At 38.6% G+C, this 25997-nt stretch overlaps 1 protein-coding gene across 3 annotated transcripts in view; it reads left to right on the plus strand.

Annotated features, from left to right (window-relative positions):
• Dhod (dihydroorotate dehydrogenase 2) overlaps positions 1–25997 on the plus strand; it is a 141458-nt gene that overhangs the window by 91069 nt on the left and 24392 nt on the right. The window contains exons 6-8 of one of the 3 annotated variants that reach the window (XM_070085249.1): positions 6911–7064; positions 7737–7896; positions 11571–12093. In XM_070085249.1, coding sequence (XP_069941350.1) covers positions 6911–7064; positions 7737–7896; positions 11571–11625 — 369 coding nt within the window. In that variant the 3' untranslated portion in view covers positions 11626–12093. Of the gene's footprint in view, positions 1–6910; positions 7065–7736; positions 7897–8302; positions 8667–11570; positions 12094–25997 lie in introns of those variants that run through there. The other 2 variants (XM_053781029.2, XM_070085251.1) reach the window with 2 other exon arrangements.

Here is a 25997-nt window from a genome sequence, read left to right on the forward strand (position 1 = left end):
TATGTTTCACTGTAAACACCTGGTCCACACACCCCCTACCTTTCCTAAAGCCTCCTTGTTCATCTGCTATCCTATTCTCCGTCTTACTCTTAATTCTTTCAATTATAACTCTACCATACACTTTACCAGGTACACTCAACAGACTTATCCCCCTATAATTTTTGCACTCTCTTTTATCCCCTTTGCCTTTATACAAAGGAACTATGCATGCTCTCTGCCAATCCCTAGGTACCTTACCCTCTTCCATACATTTATTAAATAATTGCACCAACCACTCCAAAACTATATTCCCACCTGCTTTTAACATTTCTATCTTTATCCCATCAATCCCGGCTGCCTTACCCCCTTTCATTTTACCTACTGCCTCACGAACTTCCCCCACACTCACAACTGGCTCTTCCTCACTCCTACAAGATGTTATTCCTCCTTGCCCTATACACGAAATCACAGCTTCCCTATCTTCATCAACATTTAACAATTCCTCAAAATATTCCCTCCATCTTCCCAATACCTCTAACTCTCCATTTAATAACTCTCCTCTCCTATTTTTAACTGACAAATCCATTTGTTCTCTAGGCTTCCTTAACTTGTTAATCTCACTCCAAAACTTTTTCTTATTTTCAACAAAATTTGTTGATAACAGCTCACCCACTCTCTCATTTGCTCTCTTTTTACATTGCTTCACCACTCTCTTAACCTCTCTCTTTTTCTCCATATACTCTTCCCTCCTTGCATCACTTCTACTTTGTAAAAACTTCTCATATGCTAACTTTTTCTCCCTTACTACTCTCTTTACATCATCATTCCACCAATCGCTCCTCTTCCCTCCTGCACCCACTTTCCTGTAACCACAAACTTCTGCTGAACACTCTAACACTACATTTTTAAACCTACCCCATTCCTCTTCGACCCCATTGCCTATGCTCTCATTAGCCCATCTATCCTCCAATAGCTGTTTATATCTTACCCTAACTGCCTCCTCTTTTAGTTTATAAACCTTCACCTCTCTCTTCCCTGATGCTTCTATTCTCCTTGTATCCCATCTACCTTTTATTCTCAGTGTAGCTACAACTAGAAAGTGATCTGATATATCTGTGGCCCCTCGATAAACATGTACATCCTGAAGTCTACTCAACAGTCTTTTATCTACCAATACATAATCCAACAAACTACTGTCATTTCGCTCTACATCATATCGTGTATACTTATTTATCCTCTTTTTCTTAAAATATGTATTACCTATAACTAAACCCCTTTCTATACAAAGTTCAATCAAAGGGCTCCCATTATCATTTACACCTGGCACCCCAAACTTACCTACCACACCCTCTCTAAAAGTTTCTCCTACTTTAGCATTCAGGTCCCCAACCACAATTACTCTCTCACTTGGTTCAAAGGCTCCTATACATTCACTTAACATCTCCCAAAATCTCTCTCTCTCCTCTGCATTCCTCTCTTCTCCAGGTGCATACACGCTTATTATGACCCACTTCTCGCATCCAACCTTTACTTTAATCCACATAATTCTCGAATTTACACATTCATATTCTCTTTTCTCCTTCCATAACTGATCATTTAACATTACTGCTACCCCTTCCTTTGCTCTAACTCTCTCAGATACTCCAGATTTAATCCCATTTATTTCCCCCCACTGAAACTCTCCTACCCCCTTCAGCTTTGTTTCGCTTAGAGCCAGGACATCCAACTTCTTTTCATTCATAACATCAGCAATCATCTGTTTCTTGTCATCCGCACTACATCCACGCACATTTAAACAACCCAGTTTTATAAAGTTTTTCTTCTTCTCTTTTTTAGTAAATGTATACAGGAGAAGGGGTTACTAGCCCATTGCTCCCGGCATTTTAGTCGCCTCATACGACACGCATGGCTTACGGAGGAAAGATTCTTTTCCACTTCCCCATGGACAATAGAAGAAATAAAAAAGAACAAGAGCTATTTAGAATAAGGAGAAAAACCTAGATGTATGTATATATATATATGCATGTGCGTGTCTGTGAAGTGTGACCAAAGTGTAAGTAGGAGTAGCAAGATATCCCTGTTATCTAGCGCATTTATGAGACAGAAAAAGAAACCAGCAATCCTACCATCATGCAAAACAGTTACAGGTTTTTGTTTCACAGTCATCTGGAAGGATGGTAGTACTTCCCTGGGTGGTTGCTGTCTACCAACCTACTACCTACCTCCAGCAAAATATTTCATAATATTCCATTTATTTTAGTGCTTGCAAGTACTAAATAAGCTACCATGGCTCCAAAGAAAGCTCCTAGTGCCAAGCCTGTGGTAAAGAAGGTGAGAAATACGATTGAATTTAAGAAAACCATCATTGAACAATATGAAAGTGGTACAAGTGTGGCTGAACTGGCCAGGATGTATAAGAAACCCTACACAACCTTATGTTCCATAGTGGCCAAAAAAAAGGAAATCAAGGATGCTGTTGTTGCAAAGGGGGTAACTATGCTGACAAAAATGAGTTCACCAGTACTCGAAGAGGTTGAGAAGTTATTTTTGGTGTGGATAAATGAGAAACGATTAGCAGGAGATACTCTTATGACTTCGATTATTTGTGAAAAGGCTAGGCAGTTGCATGACGATTTGGTAAAGAAATTGCCTGCAACTAGTGGTGATGTGAGTGAATTTAAGGCCAGCAAAGGCTGGTTTGAGAGATTTAAGAACCATACTGGCATACACAGTGTGGTAAGGCATGGTGAGGCTGCCAGTTCAGACCACAAGGCGGCTGAAAAATATGTGCATGAATTCAAGGAGTACATAGAGGCTGAAGGACTGAAACCTGAACAAGTGTTCAATTGTGACGAAACAGGCCTCTTTTGGAAGAAAATGCCAAAGAGGACCTTCATTACACAGGAGGAAAAGGCAATGTCAGGACACAAGCCTATGAAAGACAGGCTGACGCTAATGTTCTGTGCTAATGCTAGTGGGGATTTCAAAGTGAAGCCATTACTAGTGTACCATTCTGAAAATCCCAGAGTGTTCAGGAAAAACAATGTTATGAAGAGTAAATTGTGTGTGTTTTGGAAATCTAATAGTAAGGCATGGGTCACGAGGGAAATTTTCGTTGAGTGGTTCAATGAAGTGTTTGGCCCTAGTGTGAAGGAGCATCTCCTGGAAAAGAAATTGGATCTCAAGTGCTTGCTAGTAATGGACAATGCACCTGCTCATCCTCCAAACTTGGATGACCTAATTTTCGAGGAGTTTGGGTTCATCACAGTAAAGTTCTTGCCCCTGAATACCACTCCTCTCCTCCAGCCCATGGACCAGCAGGTCATTGCAAACTTTAAAAAACTCTACACAAAAGCTATGTTTCACAGGTGCTTGACTGTGACCACAGACACTCACTTGACCCTAAGGGAATTTTGGAGAGAACACTTCAGCATCCTCCATTGCATAACCCTTATAGGTATGGCTTGGGAGGGAGTGACTACCTGGAGAAAATTGTGGCCAGATTGTGTCGACAAGAGGGATTTTGAAGGGTTTGGGACTGACCCTGATGAGCCTGTGTCTTGTAAAATCAATTGTGGCACTGGGGGAGTTCCATGGGGTTGGATGTGAGTTTGGAGGATGTGGAAGAATTGGTGGAAGACCACAATGAAGAGCTCACCACTGAGGAGCTGCAAGAGCTTCAGCAGGAAGAGCAACAGATCACAGCTCAGAATCTTGCTGCAGAGGAGGAGGAGAGATGGAAGAAGGTGCCTTCTTCAGAAATTAAGGAGATTTTTGCAATGTGGGGTAAGATGGAAAGATTTATGGAGAAACATCACCCTAACAAGGTTGTTGCAAGCCATGTTGGCAACATGTACAGTGACAAAGTCTTGGGCCATTTTAGGGAAGTGTTAAAGAGACGCCAGAAACAGAGCTCTCTGGACAGTTATTTTGCAAGACAGGACTCCAGTGACTCTCAAGGTGGTCCTAGTGGCATTAAGAAACAGAGAAGAGAAGCAACCCCAGAAAAGCAATTGGTACCTGAGGTGTTGCTGGAAGGGGATTCCCCTTCCAAACTATAAACAATCCACTCTCTCTCCTCCTCCAGTCCCCCATACACTAAGAAGAATCTCCAATAAAGGTAAGTGTTATGCTGTTAATGTTTCATTCATCATTTCCCATTGTATTGTTTATGTACTACATGTATATTTCATGTAAAATTTTTTTTTGTTTTAATACTTCTGGGTGTCAGGAACGGATTAATTGTATTTACATTATTTCTTATGGGGAAAATTGATTCGCAAATCGTAAATTTCGTTTATAGTAGCTCCTCCAGGAACAGATTAATTACGAAAAATGAGGGACCACTGTATATATAATTTCTTATTATGATTTCCCATGTGTATATTACATACTGAAGATCCCCTAGACTCATGCCATAAATACTTTAGAAATCCTATGGAACATCATAATAAATGGGGACCTACTGTCCGGGATATTGAACCTTGTATATAAACGCCTTGAAAATACAGACATAAAATAATAATTAAGAGGTTTAAAGTGCCCAGAAAAGACCCTAATGTAATAAGATGGCTTCATTATCCGCCAGGTTTGAAGATCTTACCACTAAACGATTGAATACAATTAAGTTATAAATTTGTTGGCAAATAACAAAGTCTCTTGGAGTAAAGTATGACAAACACTAAGCCGCCATTACCCTAAGGGCAATCATTTGGAATTTACTTTTTCCAGAAGCCCCAGAGGAAGACTCTGGCGAAGAATTAGAAGATAATGAAAGTTTAATCTCACAATTTGACCAGCAGTTATTAGTAAATGACATGGTAGTGCCTTCAGTAGTTAAAGACACATCAACGAGACCTAAGTCTCCAAGACCAGTTTCATCTCAGGCTCAGACCACTTGGGAAACCCTAGGCTTCACTGGTACTACACCAGGAACTGCCCTATTCTCTGAGTTAATGGAACCTAGAGTTCCTGTGAGGAATAATCCAGAGTTTTCCCAATGGAACTCCATTCAAATTCCTCCAGAGATCCACTCTACTGAACAATTTGAGAGATTAGAACGCTTCTTGAAATTACAAACTACGTACATTGAAGCCCAACGTAAGTTTAAACAAGAAGAGTTCGAAAGAGAATCCATCAGATGTGATAGACAACTCAACCCAGGAAAAACGGAGTATCATTTGGCACCAAGAGTCGAGACATTCAACATTCATCAAGCAGCTGCTATGGTATCCAGATTCTGTGAGGAAAACCTCGATGCATTTTTTGAAACCTTTGAAAATCAGGCTCAAATTATGAAGTGGCCTCAGGAATATCTACTTTTGGAGCACTACGAATTTGAACGTCGATTTGTTTGGACCGTTTAAGGGTTAAAGTGTTTATATCTAATTGATAAGTAAAAGGTACCATTAACCCCTTTGACTGTTTTGGTCATATATATACGTCTTACGTGCCACTGTTTCGGACGTATTTATACACGTAAATTCTGGCGGCTTCAAATCAAGCAGGAGAAAGCTGGTAGGCCCACATGTGAGAGAATGGGTCTGTGTGGTCAGTGTGCACCACATAAAAAAAATCCTGCGGCACGCAGTGCATAATAAAAAAAAAAACTGACCATTTTTTTGGATTAAAACGCCGAATTTGGTGTATTTTTGTATTGTATTTATCATTGTATTCTCGTTTTCATGGTCTCACGTGATAAAATGGAAAACATATTACAGAAATAGAGATGATTTTGATTAGTTTCACGATGAAAACGACCTTGAAATTGAGCTCAAAGTAGCGTAAATGTTCGATTTTTACCTATGTTCAGGAGCAAGCAAATCACACCACACATCCAATACACATCAACTGGGGAGTCTAATATTCTTTCACTAGTGCACTGATATTATTTATATCATTTTTACAATAATGCAGTAGTCTGCATAACAGTAAATTTTGTATTTTTGTATGAATAAAATATCAAAATAGAAAGCAATAGTAATATAAGAGGGGCCTAGAGACGTGACTAATGAACAGAGGATATGTTGTTTTAGTGCCAGGAATGTCTACATTGTTTATTCTGGACCCTATTTTGAAACTGGCATCTTTTTTAATTTGCGTTACCACTTTATTGGGTAGTTCAAATCGGTAAATGGGTGGTCTCTTGTACTCAACTGATAGAAAAAATGGAGTTCTAAAGAAATAGCTATGAGTTTGGTCAACTGGAACAATGGAATTGGCAAAAACAGGGCTCAAAGTCAGCGAAATCGCCGATGCATATATGTTGCCAAGACCGCTAACTTCGCAGGAGCGTAATTCCGCGAGTTTTCGACCAAATTTTGTACTTTTGGTGTCATTACCATCGGGAAAAGATTCTCTATCATTTCACAAGAAATTTTTTTTGTTTTTTTCCAAAAATTTTGTGACATAGAATGAGTTTCAGAAAGGGGCTTGCGACAGTCAAAGGATTAAAATACCTTTAGATCATAAAGTAATGTACGTTATATTAAAAGAGATATTTTATGAATTTTTTCTATCTCCTTAATACTAAAACTGATCCGCACAAGAGATTGAATTATATCAGTATAGTATATAATTTCTTATTACGATTTCCCATGTGTATATTTCATACTGAAGATCCCCTAGACTTGTGCCATAAATACTTTAGAAATCCTATAGAACATCATAATAGCTGAGAAGAAAAAGAGGATGATTTCCATGGAATTAAAGCATGAAATCATAGATAAACAAGTGAGGTGTCCAGGTTTTGGGTTGAGGGGGAAGCAGGAGGAGCTGGCTCGTAACTCGGATGTTGGCTTGTAACTCAGAGCAAAAAATTGACTGAACGATGGCTCATGTCTCAAAAAACTCATACATTGGGACACTCTTAAGTCAAGGTTCCACTGTACTGTGTCGTACCATAACCATAGTGTAGTAAAATACCTTACAGAATCGAATAGATGGGCTGATAGTGAGTAACACAACAGTAACCAGACCACTGTGGCTGGAGAGTGCTGAGAGACAAGAAGTGGGAGGCCTCAGTGGCCAGCCCCTCAAGTCGCTGGCCACACACACAGTCACAGACATGTATCGCCTCACACGAGGTAAATACTGTACAGTATATGTGTGACAGCAGATGTGAAATGCATTCAGGGATAATCTTGTGTAATTACATACAGTGGACCCCCGGTTAACGATATTTTTTCATTCCAGAAGTGTGTTCAGGTGCCAGTACTAACCGAATTTGTTCCCATAAGGAATATTGTGAAGTAGATTAGTCCATTTCAGACCCCCAAACATACACGTACAAACGCACTTACATAAATACACTTACATAATTGGTCGCATTGGGAGGTGATCGTTAAGCGGGGGTCCACTGTATTTGCAACTACTGTACCAGTTTGTAGCTACAGAAATTGAAATGTGTTTGTGGTATCTTGTGTTTTTTATAATTTTTTAAAAAATATTGAAAGTTTTTCCTAAATGTCTAACCAGTCTTTCTCTGTATATTTGTTATCATTTGTATTTTTCATTGACTATTTTATAACACATTATCAACAGATACTCCTGTAAAATTATATGGTATGAGAATTTTGATTGCAGTTGGATTATTACATTTATTAATTCACAGACATTAGTTATATTGTTTTGTGGCAAGATTTATTTTAGTCTGTAACTTTATATTTATCTCTCATTATATTTATCATGAGTTTTTGTATAAGTTGAGCACACTCATCATTCCAGTGTATGTTAAGCTTGCAAATTACCCACAACAGGATTAATACCTATCATTGGTGTGGGTGGTGTTGCAAGTGGCCAAGATGCCTATGAAAAAATCTGTGCTGGAGCCAGCCTCGTCCAGGTTTACACCGGTCTTGTCTACCATGGTCCACTTCTAGTACATCGAATCACTAATGAACTTGAAGATCTTTTGAGGTAATATGTATTAATTTTATGTTTTACTCTCCATTACTGAATGTATTTTACTCTACTACATAAAAAATTTACTTGACAATTTTGACATAGTAACTTTTAATCTTCATGTATAGCAGTTAGCAAGACTTTAGTTCTGAATATGAGACGTACAGTGCTTGGGTGAGAAATATGCAGCTTTATAGTTATTTAAGTTATGATCTCATTGCACTTTGAGAAAAGCAGCTAGAGAATAAGTGATGGTGAATACATTTCCTTCTTTGGGTAACCCTACTTTTGTGGAAAACAGTTGATTGCTCACTATGAACTTACAAATTAGTGAATACAACCAATTTAACTAAAGCTTATTTCACTAATTAAAATTTTCACTAAATTTTATTTCTACAAGTGATAGTATTAACCCTTTCAGGGTTGGTGCCGTACTAGTACGGCTTATGCACCAGGGTTGGTGCCATACTAGTACGCATAAATTCTAGCGTCCTCAAATCAAGCAGGAAAAGGCTGGTAGTCCTGGATGTGAGAGAATGGGTCTCCATGGTCAGTGTGAGCAGTATAAAAAAAATTGGGGACCCAGTGGTGCACTGTGGGAAAGCCATTTTATTACACCTTGTTCACCATGCCTAGCGGTAAGAAACTCCTCACTCCTCAGCTAATTGGGGCTGTTTTATTCCCAAGTGACAGTTCAAACACAGATGGAAGTGTCAGTGAAGATGAATTTCATGGTTTTGAGGAGTCGGTGACCGAAAGCAATGCCCAGGAAACCAACCTGAAGGAAGGAAGGAAGAAAGGAAGGAGACCATCAACCTAGGATAACTCAAAAAAATTCAGACAGTGATTTATTTCCATGTGGGTTGGTTGGGGTGGGGAGAAAGGAATGGGTGTTGACAGGCAGTGAGGGTGGTGAGTGGTGGTGTTATTTGTCATTGTGACACTAATTAGGCCGGTGGCTCAGCATATTTACAAGTCCACCCCCACACAACAACTACGAGCTTTACAGAAGCTGTAGCAGTTCTGGGAAGTGTCCAGTGACTTTATATGTGTATATATGTGATAGAAAAATAATAATAAACAACATTTTTATTGTTGGTTTGTGTAAACATGTTTTACAATATAATAACTGTTTGTGCAGTTATTATGTAGCATACAATGAGTGAATATCCATTCAATATACCTTATATTGCTCTCACAGGCCAGAGAAGTTACTTGAAGGAAAGAAGGAGGAAGGGAAGGAAGGAAAGAAGGAGAGAGAGAGAGGGAAGGAAGGAAAGAGGGAGGGAAGGAAGGGAGGAGGGAGGGAAAGAAGGAGGGAAAGTAAGTAGGAAGAGATGAGAGGGAGGAGGAGGGAAGGTAGGTAGGAAGAGATGAGAGGATGAAATGAATGAAGGAAAGGAAGGAAGGTAGGTGTGTGGGAAGGAAGGGATGTGTTGTGGAAGGCAGTGAGGTTAGTGAGTGGTGGTATGATGCATCAGTGTGACACACCAGTGACTCAGCATATTTACAAGTCCACCCCCACACTACTACAAGCTTTCAGAACCTCTTGTAGTTATAGGAACCTGTCCAATGAGTATATATGATAGAAAAATAGTAATAAGCAACATTTTTTATTGTTGGTTTGTGTAAACATGTTTTGTAAACAATATAATGACAGCAAAGTTTGTGCTGTTATTGTGTAGTATACAATGAGTGAATATATACCAAATAGTCTTTAGATTGGTCTCAGAGGCCATAAAAGTTACTTGAAAAAATAAAATATTAAAAAATAAAAGAAACAAGAAAAAACAAAATAAATTATTACAGGGTGACCGGCAGTTGGCAATGTTTCCACATGCAGTTCAATTTCTGTCAACTCACGCCTGCATATCTCGGTAATTATTTATGGCAAAAAATTTTTTTTAGCCTATAAAATTTGGAAAAAAATTATCTTTTCATAAGAAAAAATAATTTTTTTTTTTTTCGAATATTTACCAACCCTGAGAACAGGTTTGAGAGAGGGCCTGCCGACCCTGAAAGGGTTAACCCTTTCAGGGTCCGTCCCGTAGATCTACGGCTTTACGTTCAGGGTCCAAACCGTAGATCTACGCCATGAGCTCAGCTCACTCTGATAAACTGTGAGTGGTACATTTGGGCCTAGATATGAGAGAATACATCTATGTGGTATGTGTGCACCACATAAAACAGATCCTGCAGCACACTGTGTATAATGAGAGAAAAAAAATGAAATCATGATTTTTCGATTAAAACAGCAACTTTGCAGTGTTTTTCCGTATGTTTTTTATAGATGTATTTATGATTTCTTGGTCTCATTTGATAGAATAGAAGACATATTACAGAAATAGAGATGATTTTGATTGGTTTTAGCACTGGAAATGGCTTGAAACTGAGCTCAAAGTAGCAGAAATGTTAAATTTTTGCCGATATTCAAGAGTAAACAAACGACCTCACATGTCTAATACACGACAGCTGGTGGGTCTAATATACATTCACAAATATGGTGATGATATTTATACAATTATTACAGTATTGCATAACAGTAAATCTTCTATTTTTTGGTGTGAATAAAAATTCATTATGTGAATAAAAAATCAAAATGGAATTTATTTGTAAAGCCTCAAAACATAACTAATGAACAGAGGAAATGTTAGTTTAGTGCCAGGAATGCCTACATTGTTCATTCTGGACCCTATTTTGAAATTGGAATATTTTGAACTTTGTGTTAAATTGGCGAAATTAACAATTTCCGATCACTTTATTTTGTAGTTGAAACAGTTGACTTGACGATTTCTTGTGCTCAATCGATAGAATAAAAGTAATACTAGTGAAATAGCTAAGAATTTGGTTGATTGGAATAATGTAATTGGCCTAAAATGGGAGTCAAAGTCGGCAAAATCGCCGATTCGTAAATATCGCCGACACATCAAAATTTGCGAGAGCATAATTTCGTCAATTTTCCACCAAATTTCGTACTTTTTGTTTTATTACCTTCACAAAAAGATTCTCTACGATTTCATAAGAAAAAATAACAAATTTTTTTTTTGAAAATTCTTGGACACTGGTGCGTGACTCCAGATTTGGGCCTTGGACCCTGAAAGGGTTAACTGTTGAAGTAAAAAAACGAAAACAAAAAAAAAACAAGAAAAACAAAAAAGCATCATTGTTGACTCACCAAAGAAGTGTTAAGAAAAATATCTTAATATTTTCCCCATTTACGGTTCTTTTTTGACACTTGGATATCTAGTAACTTACTCTTTATCTATTATTCATCAACAAATTATCTTCAATCTCCAGTTTTATAATCATACATTTTTTAAACAAACGTATAACTGAAGTACATGTACGTATGTGAATACTTATACCCTGGTATAAAACTATGCATGTATGTACATGTATGTATAAAGTTGTACATGTGTACAGTATATATAGTAGTAGTATAAAGCTGTACATGTATATTCATACATGTAGTATAAAGCTGTACGTGTGTGTGCATACAATATAAGGTTGTGCATACATATAAAGTTGTGTGTACACATACATGTACTGTAGTATAAAGTTGTACATGAGTATACATACATGTACTGTAGTATAAAGTTGTACATGTGTACACACATACACAGGAACTTATTTTGACAAAAGCAAACATTAATAACAAATACTGTATAGTTTACTTATTTTCTTTACAGACTCCATGGATTCAGCACAGTTACTGAAGCAGTTGGAGTTGACTGCAAACAGTAATTTTTTTTTACATTTAGTTTGCATATATTGTATATTATATGATAATAGTGTTATCATATAACTTATTACTTACAGTGATTAGGAATAATAATACCAGCTTTACTACAGTCGGCTGTTTCTAAGCTCTTCTATATAGTGTGATTTTGAATCACCTTTATAAAAAAATGTACAGTACATCCCAAATTAAATAGCACATGAAAAGGCCTTCACAATATGCCCTATTCAATTTTGGATGCACTTTTTCAATTGCATTTACAAAAAAATCACACTACCTAGAGGAGTTTTATAACAGCTACTACACAGATGTATGTTTTCCGTATTTTTGTTATGTTTTAAGGTGAATATTGTACATAAAATTTCCTAAATCATATGACAGTCAATAATCAGTATATTTTACATTTCATGTACAGTATTATTTATGTTGATAAATGTATGCAGAAATTAATATACTGTATTCTTAGAAAATAACTTTTTTTTATTTTTCCATTACACAAAAGAATTTATGCCTTGGGACACATTTATTTAGAAAATAATTATCATGGAAAGTGCTAAATTCTGAAGCTGCATGGAGCACTACAGCAAGCTTGGGTAGCAAAGGGAAATTAAGAGGCAGGGCAAGATAGGATTAGAATGGTAAAATTATAGTGTAATAAAGTTATCTTCAGTAGATGGCATCTTTATTAACCCGTAAACGGTCCAAACGTATACTATATACATTTTTTCAACATTTGAAAGTATGTAAAAAAAGTAGATCTTTTTGTTTTTTACATTTGAAAATGTGTAAAAAAACTTGGATCTACTTTTTTTTTTTTTTTATTTGAAAATATGTAAAAAAATGTAGATCTACTTTTGTAGCACTACACATGTGAACGTAGATCTGCTTGGACCATTTACGGGCTAAATATAACACTTTAAGAGAAGGGTTGACCATTAGTAAGGCATGAAAAAAAGGGGTTGAAAATAAAGATTGAAAGCAAGACAGTCTGTCCAGACTTTTCCCCTTAATGGAGTTCCTTTGATATCAGTGAACCAAGACCTCACCTGTAGTGCCCATGCAGTGGCTGAGAGAATGGGAGGCAATCAAATTTGATCCAATTTAACCCTGCATGAAGAGTCCCTCGCCAGCATCAGAGAACCTCCCATGAAGGGACTAATACAGTATATTTCCACTTCTTTCATGCACCAAACCTAAATGCCTAATATTTCTCCCCATGTGTTGTATGACCCCCCTTCCAGTTTAGCACTCTCCGCATGAATGTAATAATAATAGTAGTAGTATCCAATTTTCCAATAGAGATACACATTATTATTATTATTATTATAATCAAAAAGAAGCGCTAAGCCACAAGGACTATACAGCGCATAGAGATACACAGTTCCAACCTTTACGATTCATTGCTTCATCTCATGTACGCTTTACATTATTGTTATTACATTTATGGGTTGGTTAAGCAATAAACTCAGAGGTCATACAGGTACTCCTCACTTAACGACCTACCTGTTTAACAAATGCTTGGACTTACAACCAGCTCTCTGACCAGTAGGTATTGTAAGCTGTACGAGAACTTTGGCCGTGGAAACGGCAGTGCATCTCATCTTGCATCACTCTTTCTCAATCTCAGTCTCGTTCCCTCAGTCAGTCAATATTCACTAACTATAGTTAGTAAGTCACCCTAGTCAGTCAAGTAAGTAGGTCAGTTAGTCCAATCAGTAAATCAAGGCAATATAGTCAGTCAGTCAGTCAAGTCAATAAGTCAATTTATTTAAGTCAAGTCAGTCACTTAGTTTATTCAGGTAAACATACATGTATACATAAATACAGTTAAATAAATTATTATACATAGCAGCATACATATAAACACTGCATGTATTGACTGGTCTTCAGGAATCAACTAAGTTAGTAACAAACACATATCTGAGAATTGTATGGAGTATGTATGTACGGTCCAGTGATCATAAACTAGCTGAAGAGGTATTACACATGTTGTAGAATCGTCACATCTGAACAAGTGGAAAGATATAACTGTGGCCAAAATGTTTATTACTTGCCACAGTAATTCTTAGGCCTTATATCAACGAGTACAGTATAGCACTGATTTTTTTTGGGGGGGTTATTTTAGGTAATTTACACTATGTATGATAACTGTACTTATGTGTACCTGTGCCCAAATAAACTTAGTTCCTGATTTTGGTTCATGAGCAGCTCTAGGACAAAGGCAGACAGAGAGACTGAGACAGACAGAGCCAGCCAGCTAGCCAGTCAAACATTACACATGTTGCAGAAACGTCACATCTGAGCAAGTGGAAATGTGTATTACTTGCCAGTCATGCTTATGCCTTGTATCTACAAGCACAGTATGTATAGCACTTTGTCTGACTTTTTTGGGTTATCCTAGGTAATTTACACTATGTATGATAATTATACTTATATGTACTTGTGCCTACATAAACTTAGTCCTTGATTCTGTCATTCAAGCAATTAAGTTTGCTTGGTATATACGTATTTCTTGAAGGACAGGCTGGCCAGCCAGCTGAACATATCAGTTGGTCAGTTTACTCAGGTAAACATACACATAATGGGATTCTTCTTGAAAGTTACATCCAGCACCCCTGCCCTTACAAGTCCTTCCATTTCCTCTCCGTCATCTCCCTTACTCAGGCCCTCTACAGCTCCTGATAGCCCTGCTGATAACTCTGATGATGATGCTGATGACTTTTTCTTTATTCAGAATAAGTAAACATGATTACCTGTATTTACATAATGCAAATCTAATATAGTAGGTTGGTAGACAGGAACCACCCAGGGAGGTACTACCATCCTGCCAAGTGAGTGTAAAATGAAAGCCTGTAATTGTTTTACATGATGGTAGGATTGCTGGTGTCTTTTGTCTGTCTCATAAACATGCAAGATTTCAGGTACGTCTTGCTACTTCTACTTACACCTAGGTCACACTACACGTACATGTGCACGTTTATGTATGCACACTCATCTGAGTTTTCTTTGATTTTATCTTAATACAATGGTACCCCAAGTTTCGAACTTAATCTGTTCCAGGAGCTAGTTCTAGAGTCGAAACTTTTGAAACTCAAAGCAATATTTCCCATAAGAAATAATGTAAACACAATTAATCCATTCCAGAAACCCAAAAATATTCACAAAAAATACATTTTATAGAGATTAATTATAGTTTTACATACAAACAACAAACATACATAGTATAATTAGTAATAGATAAATAAACATTTAAATAAATATATAAAATAACATTTTTACTTATCTTTATTGAAGATTGTTGATGGTATCTGGAAGACAGGGAGGAGTGAGGGAGCACTTATTGTTTGGAAGGGGAATCCCCTTCAATTAAGACTTTAGGTAACAAGTCCTTATCTAGGGTAACTTCCCTTCTTTAAGATTTCCCTAAAATGGGACATGGTTCTGTCACAGAACTTGTTGCAGAGATGGTTTGTTTCAGCTTGCTCAGGGTAATATTTTTCAGCAAATGCCTACGCCCTATTCCACAGTGCACAATCTCCTTAATCTTTGAAGAAGGCACCATCCACCACCACCACCACCATCCATTAATACCATCCACCACCACCACCACCACCACCATCTACCACCACCACCATCACCACTATGGTAGCTTATTTCAGTGTCTCACTTAATAAACAAGCGCCAAACACAATGAATTAATTGAGAAATGTTTAAATGAGCATGCAGGTTAGTGTTCACTCAAGCATAAACAAAGCTAGACTGGCTCAAGACGCTTGCACGGGGGACACGGGCAGGTGGATAGGTCTGGTACGCAGTTTGAAACACAGGGCATGTTCGATACTCGGGACAAAATTGGTGCGCAAAAAAAGTAGTCGAAACTTGAAGCGTTCGATAATCCATGCGTTCGAAACTCAGGGTTTTATTGTAGTTCTTCCTCTTATTGCTTTTCCTTTTATATCCTTGGGGAAGTGGAATAAGAATCTTTCATCTGTAAGCTGTGCATGTTGTAAAAGTCAACTAAAATACAGTGGAACCTCAAATTTTGAACATATTGCATAATGAACTCTTCGAAAATCGACCACTTTTTTCGAACCAGCTTTGTCCCTATTATCGAACTTGCCCTTATTTTCAAACCGCTGGGTACCGAACCTGTCCACCAGCCCGCTCTGTCCGCGTCCCCATACAGGCGCCTTGAGCCAGTCTGGCTTTGTTGATGCTTGAGTGAACAATAACCTGCACTCTCATTCAAACATTTTATGATTAATTCATTGTGTTTAGTGCTTGTCTGACTGTGAAATAAGCTACCATGGGCCCAAAGAAACTTGCTAGTGGAACCCCTGTGGTAAAGAAAGTGAGAAACACCATATATGTGAAGAAGGAAGTAATACAGAAGTATGAGAGTAGTGTGAAACTTGTTGAGCTTGCCAGGATGTATGGGAAAAACAAGTCGACCATCGCTTCTATCCTGGCAAAGAAAGAACAAATCAAGGAAGCTGATTTCCCCATTTTAAGGAAATCTTAGAGGTGCCAGAAACAGAGGACTGTGGACAGTTATTTTGTGAGACAGGGGTCCAGTGACTCTCATGCTGATCCTAGTGGCATTAAAAGACAGAGAAGGGAAGTAATCCCAGAGGGGGTTTTGATACCTAAAGTCCTTATGGAGGGGGATTCCCCTTCCAAATATTAACCCCAACTTCCTCTCTCCTCCCTGTCTTCCAGATGCCATCACCAATCTTCAATAAAGATAAGTAAAAATGTTATTTTATATGTTTATTTAAATTTATTAATACATAATTGTACACTATATTTGTTGTATGTAAAACTATAATTAATCTCTATACAATGTATTTTTTGTGAATATTTTTGGGTTTCTGGAACGGATTAATTGTATTTCCATTATTTCTTATGGGAAATATTGCTTCGCTTTTCAAACTTTTTGAATTTAGAACTAGCTCCTGGAACAGCTTAAGTTCGAAATTTGAGGTTCTACTGTACCGGGAACAATGGGCTAGTAACCCCTTTTCCCGTATTGCTTACTAAAAAGAAAAAGAAGAAAACCGTCACAGTGGGATGTTTGAATGTACATGGATGTTGTGCGAATGATAAGAAAGAGATGATTGTGGATGTTATGAATGAGAAGAAGCTGGATGTCTGGGCTTTAAGTGAAACAAAGATGAAGGGGGTGGGAGAGTTTCAGTGGGGAGAAATAAATGGGATTAGGTCAGGGGGGTTCAAATAGAGTTAGAGCTAAAGAAGGAGTAGCAATAATGTTGAAGTATAAGTTATGGCAGGAAAAGAGGGAATATAAATGTATTAATTCAAGGATTATGTGGAGTAAAATAAGGGTTGGATGTGAAAAGTGGGTTACAGTAAGCATTTATGCACCTGGAGAAGAGAGAAGTGTAGAGGAGAGAGAGAGATTTTGGGAAATGTTCAGTGAGTGCGTGGGGAGTTTTGAACCAAGTGTGAGAGTAATTGTGGTTGGGGATTTCAGTGCTAAAGTGGGTAAAAATGCTGTGGAGGGAGTAGTAGGTAAATTTGGGGTGCCAGGGGTAAATGAAAATGGGGAGCCTTTAATTGAGCTATGTGTAGAAAGAGGTTTAGTAATAAGTAATACATATATATGAAAAAGAGGATAAATAAGTATACAAGGTACGATATAGCACATAATGAAAGTAACTTGTTAGATTCTGTATCGGTGGATATAAAAAGTCGATGGGTAGGCTTCAGGATGTACATGTTTACAGAGGGGTAACTGATATATCGGATCATTATTTAGTTGTAGCTACAGTTAGAGTACAAGGTGGATGGGACAAAAGGAACAGCAAGTAAAGAGAGAGGTGAAAGTGTATGAACTAAGGAAGGAGGAAGTTAGGGTGAGACATAAGCAACTACGTATTGGCAGAAAGATGGGCTAGTGGGGGGGAGCTTGAAGAGGGTTGGAATAGTTTTAAAAATGCAGAATTAGAATGTGGGGCAGAAGTTTGTGGCTATAGGAGGGTGTGTGTGTGTAGGAGGAAAGAGGAGTGATTGGTAGAATGATGAAATAAAGGGTGTGATAAAAGAGAAAAAGGTAGCTTATGAGAGGTTTTTACAAAGCAGAAGTGTTATAAGAAGACCAGAGTACATGGAGAGTAAAAATGAAGGTGAAGAGAGTGGTGAGAGAGTGCAAAAGGAGAGCAGTTGATAGAATGGGAGAGGTACTGTCAAGAAATTTTGATGAAAATAAGAAAAAAAAATTGGAGTGAGATAAACACAGAGGTGTCATAAGGGTGGGGCTGAGTGACACCATTTAGAGGGTGATACCATAGAGCCTCTAAAGAAGGCGACACAAAACAGTGCCTCACCAACATAAGAGAATTATTATTATTATTATAACCAAGGGGGAAGCGCTAAACCCGGAGGATTATACAGCGCCTGGGGGGGGATGTGGAAGGCATTCAGGCTTAATTCGGGGAACTGGAGCACAGATCAAATTCTCTAAATCAAGAGCCCCTCACCAACATCAAGGAACCTTCCTTGAGGGGAACATAAGAGAAGAATCCTTCATTGATTCTGATTTGATAGATTGATTTTGATGATGTGATACATGCTTTTGCATAATTGAAGGCAAGAAGATGTAAGATAAGATTTTCTGTGATGTTACCTGTACTCAAGGTCATAGCAGAACTAGTGTTTCTTTGATATTGGAATGTTTTTCTTTATTTTTCAAGTTTTTTTTTTTAGTTTTGGCATTGTTGAAGATGAATAAATAAAGGATCTGTTGCCTGTACTCAAAGTGGTATTTGAGTTTATGTTTCCTCAATATTACTACGATTATTTATTTTATCATCAATAAAGTTGAAAAGTATTCTCCTGTTCAGTTTATGGCCATTAAACGTTCTCATTGCTTAACATTTGTCACTGGTCATGCAGTAGTGCCGTAACTGGAGTTTACCCCCCCATCCCCCCGCCCTTGAATTTCATGGGGGTGACACCAACTCTAGCGATGCCTCTGGATAAACAAGTTAAGAAGCCTAGGGAACGAATGGATTTGTCAGTTAAAAACAGAGTAGGGGAGTTAGTAGATGGGGAGCTGGAGGTATTGGGTAGATGGTGAGAATATTTTGAGGAACTTTTAAATGTCTATGATGAAAGGGAGGCAGTAATTTCATGCACTGGCCAAGGAGGTATAACATCTTTTAGGAGTGAAGAAGAGCAGGATGTGAGTGTGGGGAAGGTGTGCGAGGCATTACATTGAACGAAAGGGGGGGGGTAAAGCAGCTGGAACTGATGGGATCATGACAGAAATGTTAAAAGCAAGGTGGGAGATATAGTGTTGGAGTGGTTGGTACTTTTGTTTAATAAATGTATGAAAGAGGGGAATTCACCTGGGGATTGACAGAGAGAATGTATAGTTCCTTTATATAAAGGGAAGAAGGACAAAAGAGACTAAAAATTTTAGGGAAATAGGTTTACTGAGTATACCAGGAAAAGTGTATGGTAGGGTTGTTACTGAAAGAATTAGAGGTAAGACAGAGAGTAGGATTGCAGATGAGCAAGGAGGCTATAGAGTGGGTAGGGGATGTGTAGATCAAGTGTTTACATTGAAGCATATACATGAAGAGTATTTACATGAAAGTAGGGAAGTTTTCATTGCATTTATGGATTTAGAAAAGCCATATGAAATAGTGGATGAGGGAACAATGTGGCAGATGTAGTAAAGTACTAAATGCTGTAATGAGTTTTTATGAGGATAGTGAGGCTCAGATTAGGGTGTGTAGAAGAGAGAGAGACTACTTCTTGGTAAAAGTAGGTCTTAGACAGGGATGTGTAATGTCACCATGGTTGTTTAATATATTTATAGATGGGGTTGTAAAAGAAGTAAATGCTAGGGTGTTCGGGAGAGGGGTGGGGTTAAATTATGGGAAATCAAATACAAAATGGGAGTTGACACAGTTATGTTTTGCTGATGATACTGTGCTTATGGGAGATTCTAAAGAAAAGTTGCAAAGGTTAGTGGATGAGTTTGGGAGGGTGTGTAAAGGTAGAAAGTTGAAAGTGAACATAGATAAGAGTAAGGTGATAGAGGGTATCAAATGATTTAGATAAAGAAAAATTGGATATCACATTGGAGAGAGGGAGTATGGAAGAAATGAATGTTTTCAGATATGTATTTGGGAGTTGACGTGTCAGTGGATGGATTTATGAAGGATGAGGTTAACCATAGTACTGGTGGAGGAAAAAAGGTGAGTGGCGCATTGAGGTATATGTGGAGACAAAAAACGTTATCTATGGAGGCAAAGAAGGGACTGTATGAAAGTATAGTGGTACCAACACTCTTATATGGGTATGAGGCTTGGGTTGTAAATGCTGCAGCAAGGAGGCAGTGGAGATGTCCTCTCTAAGAGCAATGTGTGATGTAAATATTATGCAGAAAATTCAGAGTGTGGAAATTAGGAAAAGGTGTGGAAATAAAAGTATTAGTCAGAGAGCTGAAGAGGGGTTGTTGAGGTTGTTTGGTCATTTAGAGAGAATGGATCAAAGTAGAATGACATAGAGAACATATAAATTTGTAGGGGAAGGAAGGCGGGGTTGGGGTCATCCTCGAAAAGGTTGGAGGGAGGGGGCTGTATAGTCCTTGTGGCTTAGCGCTTCTTTTTGATTATAATAATAATAATGGAGGGAGGGGGTAAAGGAGGTTTTGTGGGCAAGGGGCTTGGACTTCCAGCAAGCATGCGTGAGCGTGTTAGATAGGAGTGAATGGAGATGAATGGTTTTTGGGACCTGACTAGCTGTTGGAGTATGAGCAGGGTAATATTTAGTGAATGGATTCAAGGAAACCAGTTATTTTTATATAGTCGGACTTGAGTACTGGAAATGGGCAGTACAATACCTGCACTTTAACCCTTAAACTGTCCAAACATAGATCTAAGTTCACTCGCTTAGCGCTCCGAATATTTTGAAAAATAATGAGGTGTCAGCAACACAGAGCACTGCTGCTTGCAGAAACAATAAACATTTATCATTTTTTCCAATTCTTTTCTATTTTTTGTTGTTTTCATGTTGTGATAATAATGTTTTGTTGCAGATCTTTTGATTTCATAGCCAATTCTTGTTGAGACACAAATATTTGGTATTGAATTAGTAATCACACTCTCACAAACACACATATTCACACTGATAGATGAATTTGTACACTGGGTTCAATCACATACTATTATTTACATATATATATACAAGGTATTTACAGGTCCCATTTATGATTCTAGAAGTCCACCACTGTATGATACTCCAAGAAGCATGGATTCATACAAAGTGCCACCCCACATTGCTGACACATGTATCGTGTGTCTTTTCCCATTTGGGGTCGCTGTGTAGTGTAAGCATGCACAACACACTTTTTCTGAGAGTACTTCTTCTTTGGAGTAGATGGTAATGGTATCAGGCAGTGACAGTTAGGGATTATTCGGTCGGGCACTTCCACCTCTTCTTGTGGAGTGACAGGTCGCTGTTGTGGGGTGACAGGTCGCTGTGGAGTGACAGGTATAGGTGTGGTACCATACTGTTTCACTATCTGCTTGATGACACTGAGGGTAAATTCCGCACATGTTGAAGGCATTGAGCATTGCAATGTCTACAAGGTGGAAAAACACTTTTATATACCACTCCTACACACGACTAACACTACACGACTCCTACACACGCAGTTAACAAACCCTATCATCCTGTCACGCTTGTTGACTAGTCGCATATTGTACGTATAGTCGATGACAGCAGCTGGCTTTATAATAGGTTCATTGTTGTACTTGCTCAGTCTGTTTGTACCATCTCATTTCTGTGGATAGTTGACAGCAACGTCACGTCCCATTTGTCATGCCATGTCAGTGAACCTTAGCATGTGTTTTCTACTTTTTCTCACTGTTCCACATATATCAATATTGTTCACATGTAGGAAATCAGCAAGCATAGGGCTTGTATACCAGTTGTCTGTGTACAATGTATTATGGCCTTTGCCAAGGTATGGCTGCATCATCTTGTGAACAACATCCCCAGAAATGCCCAACATGCGCCTGGTATCGTCGAGTGTGTTTTTCCTTGTGTAGATAATGACATCCAGCACAAGACCAGTCTCACAGTCACACATTACAAAGAGTTTTATACCAAAGTGATTATGTTTTCTTGGTATATATTATTTGAATAACAGTCATTCCTTGAACAGAATCAAGGACTCGTCAACAACAATATTCTTGAATGGATAAAAGTAGGCACTGAATTTTTGCTTCAGATACACAAACAATTCCCTGATTTTGTATAGGAGGTCATTTCAGTTTGGTGTATTTTTGTCTGAGAAGTGCAACATTCATAGCAACAGAGTGAATCTGTTGCAGGGGAGGAGGTCACGGAAGACTGGAGTACTGATGAAGTGGCCTGTAGACCAGTATTGTGCTATATTGTTCTTATACTTGTGTGGCACAAGCACGATTGTGCCAAGGAATAAATACATTTCAGCCATAGTTGTATCTTTCAACCTGCACAGCCGTGACGATTCTGAAACATCTATGTGGTCCATTGTATACTGGTAGTACATGTTGGTCTGGGTAACAGTCAGGCTAATTATCGGTTCATCAAAGTATAGTTGGAAATAGTCTAACTCTGTAGACTCATTTGTGATGGGACAGTTTGGCATGGTACCACTTCCACTGGCATCAAAATTGAAAGGATGTGGCATGAATGGTGTACTTTCTGTCCATTTCCATTTGTAGTCAGATGGTGCAGGGTGGACCTGTGGCATGGGGCGTGGGGGAGCAGAAGGGGGAACGGGAGTGGAGGCAGCACACAGTTGAGAGGGTGCCGGGCAGTCCTTTGTCTGCCCACCCACTGCCCCATGAGGTCCAGGGACCATGCCACCAACCTCCTCTTCCTCCATCCCAGCATATTCACTTTCATGATCACTATCACTAGCTGGGGTTTTGGATTGTGACCTGCCACGACCCTTGCTGCCGACTATATATGGCACACTGCCTGAACATAGGTTACAACGCTTAAAAGTACGTTTCACTGAGGAATAATGATAATCGCTGACAATGATGAATCCTCTATGGGCATAAAATTGATTTCATCATTGTCACTTATATCACTTTCACTATCGTCATCACCATAACGCTTGGAAAATGATAATTTCCTCTTGCGGAGTTGCCTTTAGGTAGTAACACTAGCAACCCCAGAGGTGTTTGGCTGAGGGTCATCTGGGTTATCATCAACAACTTCACTAATTCCTTGAACATTAGTGGCTATATCGGTGCCAAATTCACTAACCTTGAGTTCTGTTACACTTTCTGAGAATAGTAGTGCTAATACGCTGAGACATGAGTGAATCATGGGGGTTTGCCATGATGTTAACCCAAGATGGAGCTGAAACTAACTGGTGCTACCATGCGGTACCCCAGTGTCAGCGAATTTTTTCATACTGCGCACACTTAGGGCGCAGACCCATTCTCTCGTGTCCAGGAGACTCAGGCCTATCATGCCAAATTTGAAGGAATGAAAAATAAAATGTTGATCTACGTTTGGAGCGCTATGCGTGCAAACGTAGATCTACGTTTGGACAGTTTAAGAGTTAAAGGAAGGGTTTGGGATATTGGCAGTTTGAAGGGATGTGTTATACAGTGGACCCTCAACTAATGGTGGCATTAAATAATAGCAATTTCGTCTAATGGCACATTTTGCTGTAAAAAAAAAGTGTCTCCAACAACGGTGAAAAGCTCTACCAACGATGTTCGTCCAGAACATGTCCATGTGCCAGGAGTGCGGCCTGAGTAGGCCTAGCCACTCCAAGACTGTGTGCCATTGTTTACAAGTTGTTGCGGTCGGTTTCCATGTGTTTCTCCTATTTATTTTGGATTATTCCACTGCTTTTAGTGCTTGTAACGTCTAAATAAGCCACCTTGGGCCCCAAGAAAGCTTCTAATGCCAAGCCTGTGTTAAAAAGGGTGAGAATTACGATGGAAATGAAGGAGATCGTTGAAAAATACGAGAGTGGAGTCCATATGGCCGAGTTGGAAAGGCAATACAACAAATCACATTCAACCATCAGTACTATCTTGGCGAACAGATAGGCAATCAAGGAAGCTGTTGTTGTGAAAGGTTCAAGTATGTTTTCAAAACAGAGACCGCAAATAACTGAAGAGCTGGAGAGACTGTTATTGGTATGGATAAACGAAAAACAATTATCAGGTGATAGTGTTTCTCAGTCTATAATTTGTGAAAAGGCAAGGAAGTTCCATGATGATCTCATTAAGAAAATGCCTCAAAATAGTGCTGCTGCTGATGAATTTAACCCTTTGAGGGTTGAGAGGCCCTCTCCTAAACTCTTTCTTAGGGTTGAAAATTTTTCGGAAAAAAAAAATCTTATGAAATGATAGAGAATCTTTTCCCGATCATAATGACACCAAAAGTATGAAATTTGATGGGAAAACTTATGGAATTATGCTCTCGTGAAGTTAGCGGTCTGAACGATGTTTACGCATCAGCGATTTCGTCCATTTTGAGCCCTATTTTCGGCCAATTTTAGTGTACTAGTCGATAAAAATCATATCTATTTCACTAGAACTCCATTTTTTCTATCGAATGAGCACAAGAAACCACCCATTTACCGATTTCAAGTATCCAACAAAGTGGTCAGAAATTGGCAATTTTGCCAACTTCACACAAATTTCAGAAAATGTCAATTTCCAAATAGGGTCCAGAATAAACAAGACAGACATTCCTGGCACTAAAATAACATTTTCTCTATTCATTAGTCACGTCCCCAGGCCCCTCTTACATCTCTCTTGCTTTCCACTTTGAATTTTTATTCTCAAAAAATAGAAGAGTTACTGTTATGCAGACTACTGCATTAGTGTAGAAATGGTATAAATAATATCAGAGCACTTGTGAAAGAATATTAGACTCACCAGTTGACGTGTATTGGACACTTGGCATGATTTGTTTACTTTTGAAATTTGGTAAAAATCGAACATTTCTGCTACTTTGAGCTCAATTTCAAGGTACTTTTCATTATGAAACCAACTAAAATTATCTCAATTTCTGTAATAAGTCTTCCATTCTATAAAATGAGACCAGGAAAACTAGAATACAACCATAAATACCATACGAAAATACAGTGCAAAGTCACTGTTTTAAACCAAAAACATGGTCGGAGTTTTTTTTTTCTCATTATGCACTGTGTGCTGCAGGATTTTTTTTATACTGTGTACACTGACCACATAGACCCATTCTTTCATATGTAGACCTACCAGCTTTCTTTCACTAGATTTGAAGGCGCTAGAATTTAGGCATTCTAGGACATCAATAACCCTGGTGCATAAGCCATACTAGTACGGCAGAAACCCTGAAAGGGTTAAGGCCAGCAAAGGCTGGTTTGAGAGATTTAAGATTCGTAGTGGCATACACAGTGTGGTAAGGCATGGTGAGGCATGGTGAGGCAGCCAGTTCAGACAAAAATGTGGCTGAAAAATATGTGAAGGACTTTCAAGAATACATAGACTGAAAACTTAAAACCTGAACAAGTGTTTAATTCTTCCAAAACAGACCTGTTTTGGAAGAAAATGCCAAACAGGACCTACTTTACTCAAGAGGAAAAGGCACTCCCAGGACATAAGCCTATGAAAGACAGGCTGACATTAATGTTGTGTAGTAATGCTAGTGGTGATTGCAAAGTGAAGCCTTCATTGGTGTATCACTCTGATACTCCATGTTTTCAAGAAAAGCAATATCATTAAGGGTAATTTGTGTGTGCTGTGGAGATCAAACAGTAAGGCATGGGTCACTAGGGAATTTTTCTTGGACTGGTTTTATGGTGTGTTTGGCCCCACTGTGAAATATTACCTCCAGGAAAAGAAATTGTCACTCAAGTGCCTCCTGGTAATGGACCATGCCCCTGCTCATCCTCATGACTTGCAAGAGGAAATTGCAGGGGAGTTTGGTTTCGTTAAGGTGAAGTTTTTGCCTCCTAATACAACTCTCCTCCAGCCCATGGACCAGCAGGTCATTTCAAACTTCAAAAAAATCTACACAAAAGCAGTGTTTCAAAAGTGCTGTGAAGTGACCTCAGACACTCAATTGGCCCTAAGAGAGTTTTGGAAAGATCACTTTAATATCCTCAGTTGTGTAAACCTTATAGGTAAGGCTTAGGAGGGAGTGACTAAGAGGGCCTTGAACTGCTTGGAAGAAACTGTGGCCAGAATATGTAGAACAGAGGGATTTTGAAGGGTTTGGGGCTAACCCTCAGGAGGATATGCCAGTAGTGGAAGCTATTGTGTCATTGGGGAAGTCCTTTGGGTTGGAGGTTTGTGACGAGGATGTGGAAGAGTTGGTGCAGAACAACGAGGAAGAA

The sequence above is a fragment of the Cherax quadricarinatus genome, chromosome 15, assembly GCF_038502225.1.
Source record: "Cherax quadricarinatus isolate ZL_2023a chromosome 15, ASM3850222v1, whole genome shotgun sequence".
In the NCBI taxonomy this organism is placed as follows: Eukaryota; Metazoa; Arthropoda; class Malacostraca; order Decapoda; family Parastacidae; genus Cherax; species Cherax quadricarinatus.